The sequence below is a fragment of the Teleopsis dalmanni genome, chromosome 2 (genome assembly GCF_002237135.1).
Source record: "Teleopsis dalmanni isolate 2A chromosome 2, ASM223713v2, whole genome shotgun sequence".
NCBI classification, from domain to species: Eukaryota; Metazoa; Arthropoda; class Insecta; order Diptera; family Diopsidae; genus Teleopsis; species Teleopsis dalmanni.
In genome coordinates, this window is record NC_051847.1 from 112,770,044 (window position 1) to 112,786,492 (window position 16,449).

Below are 16,449 nucleotides of genomic sequence, written 5' to 3' on the forward strand. Positions count from 1 at the left end.
AAAAAATCCAGTATAGATCAATATAGAAAATATTTTATCAAGTTAAGTTGCAAAATATCTGGACTATAGTAAAAATAATAAATTTATTAATATTTTCATATTTCAGTCATTACAAATGCAGTTTATAAGGTCCTAATTGAAGTTAATTAGTTCCTTGCTCTCGATGGTGTTCGCTTACAATCATAAATAGAACAGAAGTACATAGCACCTATTCATTAAATCGAGAGCATTTACAGTAATTTAATAATAGCTGCCAGTTTCCTTGGCAAGTTGGAAGTAATTTAAAAATCGTAATTTTTTTCGTCTGTTTTCATATTTTGTGTCTTCAAAGGCTTTCACAATACGCAAGTACGAGTACTAGGATAAAGCTCATCCTACCAAAACATTCATTTCCGCCACTATTAATTTTGCTTGTACTTGAGCAAATCATGGGCGGTCATAATTTATAATTTATGCCAAGTTCCTCTGTGTAAGTGAGCGCCAGCTAAGCGTGATTTCATTCTGAAAATGGTGGCTCTGTTTCCGGTCGATTTTAGGTGCCGAGCAATTTTAAACGAATTAAATAAAAGTTAACATGCAGCGTTTGTTGCTCTTAATAATTTTTATTGTAATTTGTTTAAAGTTTCGTTAACTCTGCGGTTTTGCAAACTCTGATGTTTTTACAAAATTAAATTATTTTCATTCGTTTTTTAAGTGAAATTGAACCAACATAACTTGTTTGTAAATATTGCCCTCCCATAAATAATATTATTACATATGTATTGTACTTCTATTTATGTATTATATATATTCTATAAACTCTACTTTAATAGATATGTGTACCTATATATAAAATGTATCCTATGTCTCAAAATGCAAACAAGAGATTATGATACGTTTTCATTCGCTTAACGTCACCAAAAGCGAATGAAATCTATATTGTTGGAATCTCGCATAGGTGTCCGAAATATAACTGTCATCATTTTATATTGACGACAAAACAGGTAAAATGAGTATATTGGGTTTTTTGTAAAGTTTGTTCAGTGTTGAATGTATCAAGAGCATTGAGATTCATTTCCCTTTTTATTTGAACCGATTGATATATTTTCTAGAAATATATGTTCGAATCCAAAAAATAAAACAAAAATATGGAGGAAAGCCGAAATTATATGCGTTGATTTTCACCAAAGAGTACCAATGATCCTTCATGAGTAGAATTCGATATTAATCTAAAATTGTATTATACAGGCCCTGATTTTTAACAAAGTTAGAATTTTGTGAAGGCGTTGTCTTTTTAAGTTAGAATAAATGCATCTGACGACAAGTGAAGAAATCTTTTAATATTTAACAAAAAATAAAAACAAATTGTTTTAATAAGTTCAAACTTCAGGTGAGTTTATTATATGCTATATAGATCTACGTTTAATACTTTTTCTGTTATAATTGATCCAAGTGATATTAATGTGAATTTCTAATTATTGGTTATGATTGTTGTGATTGTTCCATTGTAATTGGAAGTGGAGGAAATCCTTCATTGAAAAGGACTGTCGTAGTGATCTTTTTCTAAGTTATTATTAACTTTTCTGTAAGTGCTGCCCGTTGCTACCTAAAAAATCTATACTATTGGCATAGAAGTTTTTTAAGTTAATATTTATTATCAATAAAAAATAGTATTGCAATTAATAGTCAAACTACTTTAGATATGATCATAATAGATAAAAAACTAAGCTTATCATATCATCAAAACAGTAGCAGTGTTAGGGGAGGGCACAGAAGGCCAATGGCTAAGGGCAATGCAAATGAACAGATGTCAGATTCAATTAACAAAAAGTTTTCTAAAAAGCCTTATTACTTGAAATCATATTATTTAATTAATTTTTTAATGTATATGAACAGGAATATCCCGTTCATGCTGAATTGAATTATTGCAATAAATAGAAGTATTGTATTCAAGCTAAATAGGGTTTCATGCTGGCCATTTTGATTAATTGTAATTAAGATAATATCAAATATTATTTGTTTGCTTAGATTCTTTAAATACAACACAACTTTAAGCGTTAAATGATAATGATGCCATATCTTAAATTCCATAAATGGTATAGGCTGTAACAGATGTGAGTTAAGGAAGGAGTTTTTCAAAGCTTAAGCCACTTCTTACGGATTTATATGCAGGCTTGCGGATAAAATAGTATGCTAAATTTTAATTATATGCTATGATAGCCTTAGACTATTGCAGCTGCTTCATAAAAACTTCTGAAGCAAATTAAAACAAATTATGTGTGGCAATTATAGGAATTAGAAGAATTCATATAAAAATTTTAACAAATATTATGTTCCATAAGAATTTCACCACAAACCGTAGCGAAGTCATCTCGACTAATGAGTTAAACCAATGCATTATTAAGCCCCTTTTTTAATGTCAAACAAAATTCGTTCAAAATCTGGCAAATTGAATATTTCTCATATGAATACATTACATACTGTGGCATTACTGAATCCTGAAATTGATTTATAATGTTTACTACAGAAAAATTTTATAAATAAAATTTAATTTTTCACAATGTTACTGAATGACATTGATTAATTAATAGCTGGAAAACTGTCAACTGTTCATAAAAACTATAATTTTTCTAGTATTCTCCATTGAATCTACTAAAATATTTGAAATGTGTTTTAATTTGTAAAAAAATTATGGAACTGTTTTAATAGAAACACAAACATATCCCTTATGTTCAAATTTTCCTACTAAATTGTCATTTTTTGTTGGAATATGTGTTAATGGAGTGATATACTTATTATACGCATGCCACCAGGCGTTCTTAAAACAAAAGTAAATAATAATTAAATGGACTAAAATTATGAATAACTTAATTAGAAGTATGTACCATAAATGTATTTCATTCATTAAAAATTTAATCGAAATGGAAATTTGTGTGATATACACGAGCATTTTCGTGCTACGCAGTATATGGAAATTGTAATGGAAAAGGCCATTACAGGTTGACTTTTGATTGACTTATTGAAACCGTTGCAATTTATATACATACAATACATACAATATAGTAAATAGTAATAATATTCTACCAAATACTGACAGTCATTGTAGGGAAGTTGGTTTGCAAAGAAATTAGTACAAAAATGTTAAAGGTCAAAGCCTAATGTTTCGCATCACCAGAGCATATTGCTCTGACTTCTCAACAGTTATTGGCGAATACTTCTTGAAGTAGAAGAACTTAATAATATGCTCTTTCTAGAAAACACATCCGTTTTAAGTTTAAATATTAAAATTTAGTATTAGGTTTGTTTTAAAAATATAATAAAAGTACATCTTATGGCCACAATAAATGAACAGAATAACAAACTTCAGATAGTATAAAACAATCTCAATCTATAATTGAAAACTATAGTAAATGTATATTGCCATGCTCATAAAATTTTAGCGAGCAATGCTAGTTGTATCCAGTGCTAATAATATTTATTTAATATTTATTCTAAATATTTAATAAGAGTTGTACTATGTATATAATTCCGTCATTGACTAAGATTATTAATTAATCTAATGACTGTTATATAGAGACTTATAGATTTCATGTTGGATAACTGACAGAACTGTAGTTTATGTGCTTATTAAATTGTTAATGAAATTGACTTTAGGAATTTTATTATTCGCTGGTTATTTTGATCGTTGACCTATAAAACGGCTAATCAATTACTTTTTGAATGACGTTTTAGATATGTATATGTAGGTCACACACTTCTATTTTAAGTATATATGGATATGTCACTGGGCATAGTCCATACGCGCCTTTCTTTTTCAGATCGTAATAACTATTATTCGATTCATATTAATATATATTACTTATTGTCATTCATACCTGACAGATTATAATAAAATAAATGGATTTAAAAAAAAATCTGGAGGTCTCCAATTATGAAGATAGTATCAATATAGTTTTTTAATTCAACATAATTTAACAATTAAACTGAAAAAGTTTTACTTAAAAACTAAATCTACAATTTTTATAATTACAAAAAACTAAATGTTTTAAGACAAGAATGTTATTGGGGAAAGGAAAAGGAGACGGATATCTATGCTTTATGCATTAAATGTACAGCAAACCAAGAATATTTCTCCAATGTCATGTTATATTCAAACTTCTAGTACAATAATATTACTAATCTGTCTGGAAATAACATCTTTATTCTATAGGTGTATCGTTTGGTATGCATTTGGCAGCTCAAAATATGATTGCATCGGACAAAATGTGCGTTGTCAAAGAATAGGCGAAAGAGTCCATAAGCATGGAAACAGACAGGTAATACAGGTAATATACAGGAAACAGGTAATAACACTAAAACTGGTTGATAGCTGCCTACAACAGTTCCAACAACTAGAGAAACTATATTGAGACTTTGAAAATAACAAAACAGTAGACTGAGTTTTCGGATGTAAAGTTAATTGGCTTTACATTGCTCTCCTGATGAACTACTGACTGCATAAGTCATATTAATACATTTAATTTAGGAAAGTGTATGAAAACTATTCATATCAGAAAAGAAATTTCTACATAATTGTATAATATGTAATAATATTGTATTATATGATAAATTTTATGCGTACATCGCTAATTAATATAACAAGATAAATATATTTCTGTAAATTACTTTCTGTCTTTCTGTCTGTCTTGATGTTGAGAAAAATCAATAGAATAGAATGTTTTCAAGTACAGAATAATAATAAGTAACTGACTCACAATTCTGTGTATAAAAGATATATTGCAATATATATTATATATAACTCATTCGATATATGAATGCATGGGTTCAAATTAATATGTGCTATTTGATAATATGATTTTTGGTACAAATTATTTGCGATTTATGTGTATACGTACATATCTGCTTCTTTAACAATCTTTCTTTGAGGTCAGAATGTCGAAGAATGCTCGTCTCATTGCAGCATGACAGATAAGGTTTAAGTAAAAGTTTTCTGTATTCTAACTTCACAGCAACTTTCGCTTGTCATTGCTTATATGAAACAAACTTTTTTAATTATAAAACAATCCAGCAAAAGACAGTCGTATATGCTATATGGTATATGATTTTGTGCTGATTTTTTATTCTACTAACATTTAAGCTGAAATTGAGATTGATGATACAGAAATAGTTGAAATTAAGTTTCAGGTTCAAACGTATAGATACTTATTAATACGCTGAGATGTATGTAGAAGGGTAAATGAAATGTGGGTAAAAAAATTGACTTCTGTTTAGTAAAATGAATATAATATTTGATAACTTTTTTGTTGTAAATTCATATTAATATTTAATGAATTTCTAAATATTTCTAATAAATTTCATTTTAATAAAATTTGTTAAAAAAAGAACTTATTTCATATAGAAAAAGGAGTATATATGTTGATCCTTTTTTCGAGTCAGCGCAACTGGGCACTTTTACTCTTTGATAGCTGGGGATACTATAGGGTCCCACCCATCTCATTGACTAATTTATGTATTCACTATAAGCTTCATGATTATTCAGTGATTGATCTAAGATCTACGTACGTCCCCGTGCGGAGAGTGATTACTCTAAGATTAGATAGTGGTAAGTAGGATAGCCTGTCAATTTTCGCATATAACTTCAGGGCTCTGTTCCTTATGTATTTTTTGATCGGGTCTATTCTAAGGTCTCTTAGCATGTCGTTTGTGCGGAAACATACTTCTAAATAAAAGAACTGAAATTCTTATGTTATTATTATTAAATTATAATTATTATTATTATCATTAAATTGGTTTTTTAAGAGTATTTATGACAATATTAATTTTGGTACATTGGAAGTAAATGATTTAATTACAAAATATTTCATGGTACTTTCCAATATTTTAATAAAAAATTTATAGCTTTTATTATAATAACTGATGATGCATCTATGAAAACGACATTTTTCTTGTACACATAAATATATTTTAAAAGTACAGTAAATATTGAAGAGTTTAAATATGAAAAAAGTTTTAGATGGCGACTTATATGTATGAAAATTATGAATCAATCCATAAGTTGAAATTTTAAATGGTGAAAACTTACCGAGAACAAATATTCAACTTTTTACTTGAACTGTAAAATTGAAAAACTTTGTTTACTTTAAATCTGCCTGCGATGCTGAAATAATTTTAAACTGAATCATAATCATTTGCTTTCCAAAGGAAGTGCATAGTTTTTGGTATGCAACAACCGCTCGTTGGTAATATAAAATCTGGAATTTCTAAATCCTTACTTAAGTGATACAGTACTCGCACTTCATACAAAGTTATTTCTATACATTTTGAACCTTCTCAGCCATTGCACCTGCACACCTGCATTTTCACAGAGAAGCGCCGCACTGAATTGCAACAGCATCGCACTTATTATTGAATTGAATTCAATATTCATTGCAAGGATGAATTTATAAATCCTCACAAATTGAATATGTATATATCTGTATGTATATATGAGTGTGTATTGAATTTTTATGATTGCTTACGATTGCAATATCCGATTAGAGAATAGTTTCTGTGTATATATAATTTTTGGTTTACGTTTTCTGTTGGTTTTAGAATATTTCTATTAAATTCAATATTTTTTGGTGCAACGCAAGTGTTTTTCTGAAGTATTTTATGAATATAGTTAAATAATGGAATTTGCTTTGTGCAAATAATGCCATAAATAAAATCGTTCGAAAATACACGGAATTTCAGTGCAACTGCATTTTCGCCTAAGGAATGAAGGCTTCAAGTGCGAATGCAATGCGGATTATGCAAAGTTTCAACTTTTCTGACGCTTTGCGGTGCTGGCAGTTTCCTCTTCAACATTTTTTTTTTGCGAGAACCTTTACTAGGAATTCCCAATGCAAATGATGCATGGTGTATGCGGTGCAAGTTTCTGGGACACAAATTATAGCAGTTGTTTCTGGAATTATAATGTAATGTGAACTAATAGAGTTTTTATTTCGACATAAAGTGAAAAGTTAAAAATATTAAATTTCAAATTCAAGAGGGTAAGTTTTATATGCATTTATAATAGGTAGTGCAGCTGCAATTTTATACTATACATCATTTTTATGATTTATATTGTTTTTCTACTTAAAATAATTTTCCAGTATTCAGTTATAGATGATACTTCATTTGCTTGGTTTTCACACTAGTATCGATATCTACTGTATTGTTAGCTTTCAGTCATCTCTAACATTTGTGACTGACTTGTGTTCAGAATTTATTTAATGTTTCTTAATTATGGAAACAGTTCTAATATGAACTTTTTGACAATTTTCCCAACGAAAAAAAGAAAATTATTGTTTACAGCAAAAAAATAACTTACCTTTTTTCCGTATTGAGTGAGGAACAAATATTATTCTTTTTATTAACCAAAAATTAATTTTAAAAAAATCTGTTTATTTTACCAAATATTGTCTATGGTATATATTGTTTTCTTGTTTGTCAGTTTTCAGCTATAATTTTTATTACTATTGAAACGCTATTGTTAAATCCATTGAAACTAATTATAAAGTAAAGTTCATTGTCAGATATATTCGATAGATGATTCGATAGATATATTCGATAGTGTTAGATTTTTATGTCTCGTAAAGATATTTGGTCTAATCATGATGATGTGCCACACTTTTGCTTTTAAAGAATGTTTTTTTTTTACATTTTTTTTAATATTTTCTTGAACTGTTTTAATTTTGAATACCATATATGTGAAGTTCTATGCTATAGAAGCTCAAATCAGAAGTTGTTATTGTAGTCTTGCTAAACGCACTGCGTTTGAAGTGTCCAGATATCAAGTAGTATTTTATAGTCAGATTTTTGTAATTTTATAAAAAATATTCTGCTTGACTTTTCTGTATTAATGATGTTGTGGGTACCCACAATCCCATCTCTGAACCTTTTCAGTAATTTTACAGGTTTTATCAATGGTGAGTTAACTGGTGTAAGTTGCATCACTTATGTTCAGATTCCAAACTGAAATCAATTGAACCACATTTTGCCTTTTTATAGCACATTTTAACCACAAACATCACAAATTCATTTACACACCCGTACTGCATACTTCCCTTTATCCTAGTAAACTTACGCATTAATTTTTACTATAACGAACCTAAAACAATAGATCCATCATTTGTCAAAAAAAAAACTGAAATTTACAAATGTGTTTTTGTTACATATACTTTTTTGTGTAGAGGTGAACTTAGTTAGTGAGGTATACTCCCTGGCATCAAGGAGTGGGATACAACCTGTAATATCGAATTTTTCAAGACGTTTCAGTCTAAAACTCTAAAATTCATAGTGAAAGTTTTTGGGTACGAAACTAATGTTCAAATAACGCAACTTCGCCGTATGCGCACAGTAGGCATGACACATATTTTAATAAATTTGGTATACCAAATTTATGCACCCTTTATTTTCAAACAAAATGGGTAAAAGTAAGGTATGCAGAAGGTTAAAGCACCGCACAAAAAAAATTGCTTGTGTAATCTTCTTCAAAGCCGGGTATGATATGATCGATATGAGATTTAGAGAATAGTTTTCTGTTTGAGGCACAAAAAGATAGTCTTTGTTTTTACTTTATAATTTACGATTGTTTTTGAATATGAGTAAAAAATGTAATATGAAGGTAGTATGTTTTAAAGATTCATTCTTGCATTATAGGTCGAATATTAATATGTTCCATTTAATGTATTTGCTATCAGTTTAATGTGATTAATAAACATAATCATTTTTCTGTTAAATTATTGAAAAAGTTTAATCGTTAGAATATTTTTATTTATTCTATTCATCTATTCTATTTAATTTTAAAAGAAGCCAGTGATACGGCTGTGTGTTCTGATTGTATGGGTGTGAAAGCCATATATATTTTGGATTTGGATAAATTTTTAATTGCGACTAATTTATTAATGATTTTGTAATTTTATTAAAATAATTAAATCTGCTTGCGAATTAGAATTTTTAATGTATCCCTTTTTATGTATCTTCTTGAAATTTGCGTTTCATTTTTATTAAATTTCAAAAATAGGGAAATGCATGACTGCTTGACTGCACATTAATCTTTTGTTTTCTTGTTCAGCAAAGTAAGCAAATCCAAAAACTTACTAAAAGTGAAAAAAGTAAATCTAAATGTCTATTCTAGAAATTTGCTGAATGAGTTAAGTAATTAAATTATAAACCATAAAAAATGTATATTGTAAAAAGCTCCACACATTGAAGCTTTACATTCTTGAAACATCTTAATCAAGCGATGGTTATAAAATAAAGAAAATGTTCGATAAAGTATTTTTAAAGGAAGATGACGTCAATGTAATGTCATAAATTGTAGTTTTTTTGATATCAGAAATTAAAATCTTATTAATAATTTTGAATCGCAATATGTAAAGCAAGAGCAGTTGTATTGCATTGCTGAAAATGTTGTTAAGTGTCTAATATACGTATCAGAGAACACTCATAAAAAACCAAATCTAAATGCGTATAAATGTCTCATACACTACTTATATGCATTCACATTCGCCACAGAAATGATTCATAAGTATATTTGTTAATGAATGGTACTAATGAATCAGTTTCACAAGAAGGCACTCGCATTGCCTTGATGTAGATGGAGAATGATCCGACGGCGCTTGTTTGTTTTCCGCCACTGGAAGTCACTGAAGATTTCTGTGGTTTATCTTGAAACACATATGCACCCATACAGTGGACTGCTGTTCTATATATGCGTTCCATCTCATACGATATATCAATGGTTCGCCATCTGACACAATTTTTTATACGTCTTTTGAAGCACCGCCATAATGCTTCTTGAGCATATGTGTGCACCAATCGACACGAGCAACTTTTTGTGATTTTATCAAATGATGGAGGATGGGATCCAACGACAACAAACCTTTCTGACGGCTAAATGATCTTGCAATATTTTATATATGCTGGTGGAACTAATGTCTAGAGTTCCCTCTATCATACAGTAAGCCGCATGATGATCTTGCATTATCACGAAAATTGTCTCGGTTTCGGGAAATCTCAATTGACAGATTAATTGAGAGATTAATGTTGCCAAGGCTCAAAATAGAAATAGTGACCCTCATCAAAAACATTTTTAATTAGTTTTAAAATATTTTGTGGAACTGAACATTCTTTAATTTTTATTTAGTTTCTTATGCAAAAAAACATCTTAACTTAAATTTTAATATTATTTTGAGTACATAAACTGTAAAGATGTGTAGAATTAATAAAGTAGAAGAAGACAACTTTTTTTTAGATAAAATACAAACAGAATAAACTATCGAAGTAAATAGGTACAAAACCAGTAATTATGTGAAATTTAGAAGAATTTAGAAGAAAGAAGAAAAATTCTTCTTCAAAAACTGCAATACCAAAATCTACATCTGGTGTAGATGATTTGGTGTAAATACTAAATTACATGAAAAATCATCAAAATGTTATCTATCTATTTAAACATTAATCTTTATACCTAGAAACTTTCATCAAATATAATAGTCACTTCTGTCTGAAAAATTTGACGTTAAATTACAACTTATATTCACAAGATATTGGTCTCGCCTGTGCGACTAGTTGAGTAACATTAGCATGATTTTCTCAGCATTACGTTCCTAGATTAGGTTCTATACATAAGAAAGAGCCTCTACAAGCAGAATAGTATTGAAGTTAAACAATTAAAAAATAAAAATATAATTAATTAATTCAATTATTCTACAGCTGGTTTATTATTTCGTTCTATTATAAACATAGCAAGTAAATTTGTTAATAAAGGCTTTCATAGCAAAATTAACAAATCTCCACAAAAATGTGAGAACATAAAAGTCAAGTACGGCTTTGGATCAGTTGATTAAAGGGCGCTGACTCTGAGCATCAAATTTGGCAGAACCCGAGTTCAATTCCTAATTAAATACAAGAATTATTTCCAAGACCACTGATGATGGGTATTTGGCAATACTCGAAACAACTGTATGGTTAATCAAAAATTCAATTAATTAAAATAATATAAAAAATAAAATGTTTGTTGTTGTAGTTCACTACTGTTCGAAAAAACCTCTTTAAAAAACTTTCATGTTCATTGGTTATATACTTGCAATTTCTCAACATTTTAATTGAAAGTTCATTTAATTTTTCAACATAAAATTAAATTAGAAGGGCAGGCTTATCTTACGGGAAAATTATGTAAATTTAAAGAAATTACCAAAAGGACATGATGAGTAAATTATGTAGATTGACAGGAAAGGTGAACAAGTTGACAAAATTTCATTTATATTTTTATAAGCAAAGAATGTAAGATATTTTACCATTTCAAAAGACTTTTTATTTTTATAAATATCTGCATAACTGTCCGTCTGGTGTTTATTTCGTCATAAAAACTTAACTCGGCTTAACTGAAGCTTTAACACCATTCCCACAAAGAATTTGATTAAAAACCAATTATTTACAATTCACTTCTTACATTTTCTTTTTGCAAAATTTCGTTACACGATATATGCAATTGGTTTGGTTGATTAATGGAAGCGACTACCTGAATTTACAAAAAATTTCTGTTTCATCACATTTATATAAAAACTAAAAGAAAAGATTGGCAGGACACTCACATCGGCTTATCTGGTCATTCTATAAGGACTATATAGACCTTGTTGTAGTGAGTTATAAAAAAATGGGGCAAAAAATAATAATAAAACTTTCAGATAGTACCATGAATTTTATGCTAGCTAAGAATTCAGAAAAAGTGAAGTGGTGACGAAATGGTGTCGTCATTCTTGCCAGACCCACCAATTACGTTAGAAAAACGCTCAACATTTGCTAGTTTCGAATTTGTTGCATATTTAATGAGCATGGAAGGTTGTGATATAGCAGGTGCGTTATGAATGACATGAGTTGTATCTTTATAAAATTTTCTTTGCTTCGAGGGTTAGAAGCATAAATTGATTGGATGAACGATGAAGGAAAATATGCTAGGCACTGCTGGCTTGTAAACTATAAAAGGATACTTGGCTAATGCATTGGAATTTATGAAAATGCGTCGAGCAGAACGTATTTTGAAGGTAATGAAAATTTACAAATAAATTTGCTGAAAGATAGGACAATTTAGTTATAAAATGAAATTCATGAAATGATGTAATAAAAATATTACAAAGGAATAAGTAAGTCTATAGAAGATAGACTAATATGAATATGATTAATATGAAGTCTTTATTATTATTGTTATATAGTATTCGTAAATACAATATGTATTACACTGCGTGTGAGGTATAATATTTTATTTGTAATATATATATATATGTGTGTGTCTTATCAAGAAATTACTTATATAAAAAAAAAAAACAATTACATTTGCTTAAGACTTTAGTCAATAGAATCTTAAGTCTTTATTTATTAGAAGTAGAGGTTTGCAACAAATATTTTTTATGTTTAAAATTGTTTATAATGATTTTAATAATATTCTTAAAAGTGTTTTTCTACTCATTGAACTAATTTTTTACGCTAATACCGTTTCTGCTTATATTTTAAGAAAAGAAAATATTACTAGGCACCAGATAACTCATTAATTTAATATTCTGAGTACTTAAATATTCACTTTTTGTGGTTTTGGCGTAGCCAACGTAAATGCCGAAAACAAAAGCAATAGATTTAAAAATATTTTAACCTGAATTCTACTTAAACATAATATAAATTAATTTCAATTCATTAAAAGCTATATATTTTGATGATTTTGTTATTTTAGAAACTCGAACTTGTATAACTTGTGTGTAATGTAATGTAAATTCATCTAAACAAAAGTGCAAATGAAATCCAATCAAAACAAATCTAATCAAATCAAATTAAAATATTCTATTAAATTTGAATATACTTAAATTTTAATCACAAAAAAATAATACAAATTAAGCACATGCACAATTATATCCTCAGGTATATATAAATGATTTATCTATGAGATACATACATACATATTTAGCGCGGATTAAATGCGAACAAATTCATTACTCGTTAACGCTCAAGCAGAAAATAGCAAGGATACCACTAACACCGATGCACGTAATGCTTCACTTCCAATTCGCACAGATATTCTCTATTTAACACATCCGAAAGTATCGGCATTCGTGGACCTATGTTTTTGTTCCTCATTCATCACGCAAATTAGTCTAATTCAAATGCAAATTAGTTTAATTTATCTGTGGGGTCTGCAATATTTCGGGTTTACCTAAAACAATTAGAACACAATACGTACGAGAGAGAATTCATTCATTAAATCGAATAAAAGCAAAAAAAGTTAATTAAATATGCAAAGCTCGGTGCACTCTGGGTTTTAGGTTTGTTGTTAGTTTTGTAGTGACAGGACATTGTTTTGCTAATTATGGAAATGCTAATTTAGTTAGATTAATATGTGAAGGATATATTTTGCATGTATTTTTAGTTTTTGTTCACAACATTCTCTCTTGAATTCAGCAATAATTTTAACGAAATTAGATTAACATCTGAATATGAAATATCTGATTAAATACTCGTACCTTTCAATATCAGAAAATTTTAATATTGAATACGCCTATGGACACCACTATACTATATAAGAAAGAAAACCATTTGTGGTGGCGAAAGAAAGATAGAAGGTGACAGTGATGCAAAGGCAGAGGGAGGTAGATGTTCTAATAATGACCCTAGTGATGACCCAAGTGTAAAAGATCAATAACAATTTTAAGTAATTATAAATGGTTTTTAAATTGTTTTGGAAGTAACACCCAACGACATCCTCAACTTGTGTGATAACAGAAACTCTACAAGTTATGTTAGGTGTAAAAGTATTAAATTCATTTTTTCAGTTTTTTCTTTTCTTAGACCAAACACCCAATATGTTAGAGTATCAGACTACATATAACCAGGTTTTTTTTTGTGTTTCTAAGGTGTCTACTGTATTCATACCAATTATTATTCCCTTACTTGAAATTCAAGGTGTTATATTTATTCAACAAAAGGCTACAAAACATATTACCAAGTCTTGGTTTTGCACATATATTTCCGTTTTACAAACATATATACGTAAAAGTATTAATATTGCATTCGTCTCTTCTGCAACAATGAGTCTAAATAATAATAATGGTCGGATCATGGTACACATGATTTCAGAAACTGGGTCACTTTTGTATGGCAACAACTCAAACGAACAGTCGGGGACGAAAACACAAATTAGTGAAATTCTAATTGCGTTTCCAATTATGCAAATTAGTTTCGAGGCGACTTTATAACAAAAATGGAGAAAATCTTGTGAAGGCAAAATGTTTTATAGAAAAGTTTTAAAACTTATTTAAGTAACTTAGTTCAAGTGAAGCAGTAGAACTTTGCATGTAGTGAATTTTTACATTGGTATTTATCTTTACAATGAAGTTTTTTCAACATTTTCTACCAAAGAAGAAAGAATTTATCTGTTACTGAGTTCTGTGTAATCTTTGTGTAATTCATATTCTTAAAGAATATGAATGTCAGACAACAATAAAATTTTTCGAAATAATATTTCGAATATTGAACTGTAGTAGTTGCACTATGTATAAACGAATACTATAAGTACTAGAAAGAAGGTTGCCCTGGAAAATCTATTTCTTGATTTATTAAAAGACCAGATATTAACAATTACTTTGAAATGTATATAAATATCTACTCTGAAAAATAATGCGTATTGTTCTTCAAATTTTTTTTCTAATTGTGAATATTTCATTTTATACATTTTTTTTTTGTATCAAAAGTCAATATTAAAATAAAATTATTTTAAATTAATCTCATATTTTTATTTCTGTTGGTTTTTAAATGTTGGCATTTTATTGAATTTACATATTTGCTCAATAAAATAAAATCCGCTTGAAGGGTTTAAACAAACACTTCTCTGCTTTATTTTTCCCGCAAAGGGCATAAGTTCTACTTAAACGGAAATTGCCAGTGAAAAATGGCGATGCTCCCAACGTTCGCAATGCAAATTGTATCGCCTTTTGTAATAGCGGAGCTAAACGATAATTCGATAAAATGTAAAACGCATATTTCCATTAAAAAAATATGGAAACACAAATGTGGAAAATATTCTTTTGATTTCTGTTAACTTAATACAATCGAAAGAGTTTTGAATTTCAACAACGGGACGAAACCCTTAAAAAAAGTTTATATTGAAAGCATGACACCTTCGACACAGAAATAATCCAACTGAGAAATCCTATTTTCATATTGATTTTTTTTGTTTGATTATATATTTGTTTATACACAATATATAAACTTATATACCTATAAGAAGCTTTCATTATAAGAAACCTACAATATACTGAAAACATGCTGTCTAAATAATTGTCTAGATACTTGGCAGAGAAATCATGATAACCTTTTAGACATCTTTTTATTGGAGTTTATCTATATGTTTATTTGAACAAATCCAATTGTAGTTCTCTAACACAAGCATTTTAGATAGAATACAATGTCTTTTAAGAAAAACTCTTAAGTATATTTATTGTTCACTTTATTAAGAGAGGAAAACATGACCCATAATTTTTTCTTCATTATAGAAAAACCATACTCGTGTATGCGTAGATAAGTCCGTATTCTGATTTAATTTAATGTTGTAGATTATTTCACTTTAAGTAAGTAGGCAGGGTGAAAGTTGCAAGAATATCACCAGCACTAGTATTGATATGCATGACTGGTGAAACTAACTGAGCAAATTTTGAGTATCAAGCTCCAAAGATGTTTTCCAGCATTTAGTGGAAGGCATAGTACATACCATAACTTGTTCCTTGTCATGATTGCGTATTCGTACATCACGCCAATTAGTGCTTGTAGTTAATACATTTAATTTATATAATATTGGTATTTTATTGTGTTTTTGAGAGAGCGTAATGCTAGTTTCTGAGAGAGAGAATTGTTTTTGAGAGAGCGTAATGCTAGTGTCTTTCTTTTTAGAGATAGATTGCAGATGTTTGATTTTGTATCGCACTGTAACTGTAAATTTGCGTTGCAGTCATAAGTCACCATTTGAAAATCGGACATAGACGTGAGAAATTATTTATACTCATACATACATTGTACCACAAACTATGCACAAGCTAACACATAACACTTATTATTATGTTGAGGCTAGTTGAGTCAGTGCACCTGAGCACTTTTACTCTCTATTAACTGCGAGGTTTCTTCAAGACCCCTCTTTGCGTCTGGACTGGATTATTGTTTATCACTTCATCAGACTAAGCAATAATTGACCTCAGATCTGCATACCTCCCCGAGGAGCCTGTAACCATTCTGAGATTTGATAACATAACACTTATAATCTTATTAATTTATTTCTTTATATATAGTTTATAAAACTATGTGCTTTTTACACATAGTTTAGATAAGTTTAGTTTATGTTATTATAATGTGCGAATTAAAAAATCTATAAACCCTTTAGAGATGGGTTTAGATTTTGCTGCAAGTTCTACC

The 16,449-nt window shown here is 28.8% G+C and overlaps 1 protein-coding gene across 1 annotated transcript in view; it reads right to left on the reverse strand.

Moving 5' to 3' along the window:
- LOC119675473 (IDLSRF-like peptide) overlaps positions 1–9,988 on the reverse strand; it is a 44,318-nt gene extending 34,330 nt beyond the window's left edge. Inside the window, exon 1 of the mRNA XM_038086680.1 lies at positions 9,964–9,988. Within this exon, the coding sequence (XP_037942608.1) occupies positions 9,964–9,988 (25 nt within the window). The remainder of the gene's footprint in view (positions 1–9,963) is intronic.
- Positions 9,989–16,449: the final 6,461 nt, after the last annotated feature.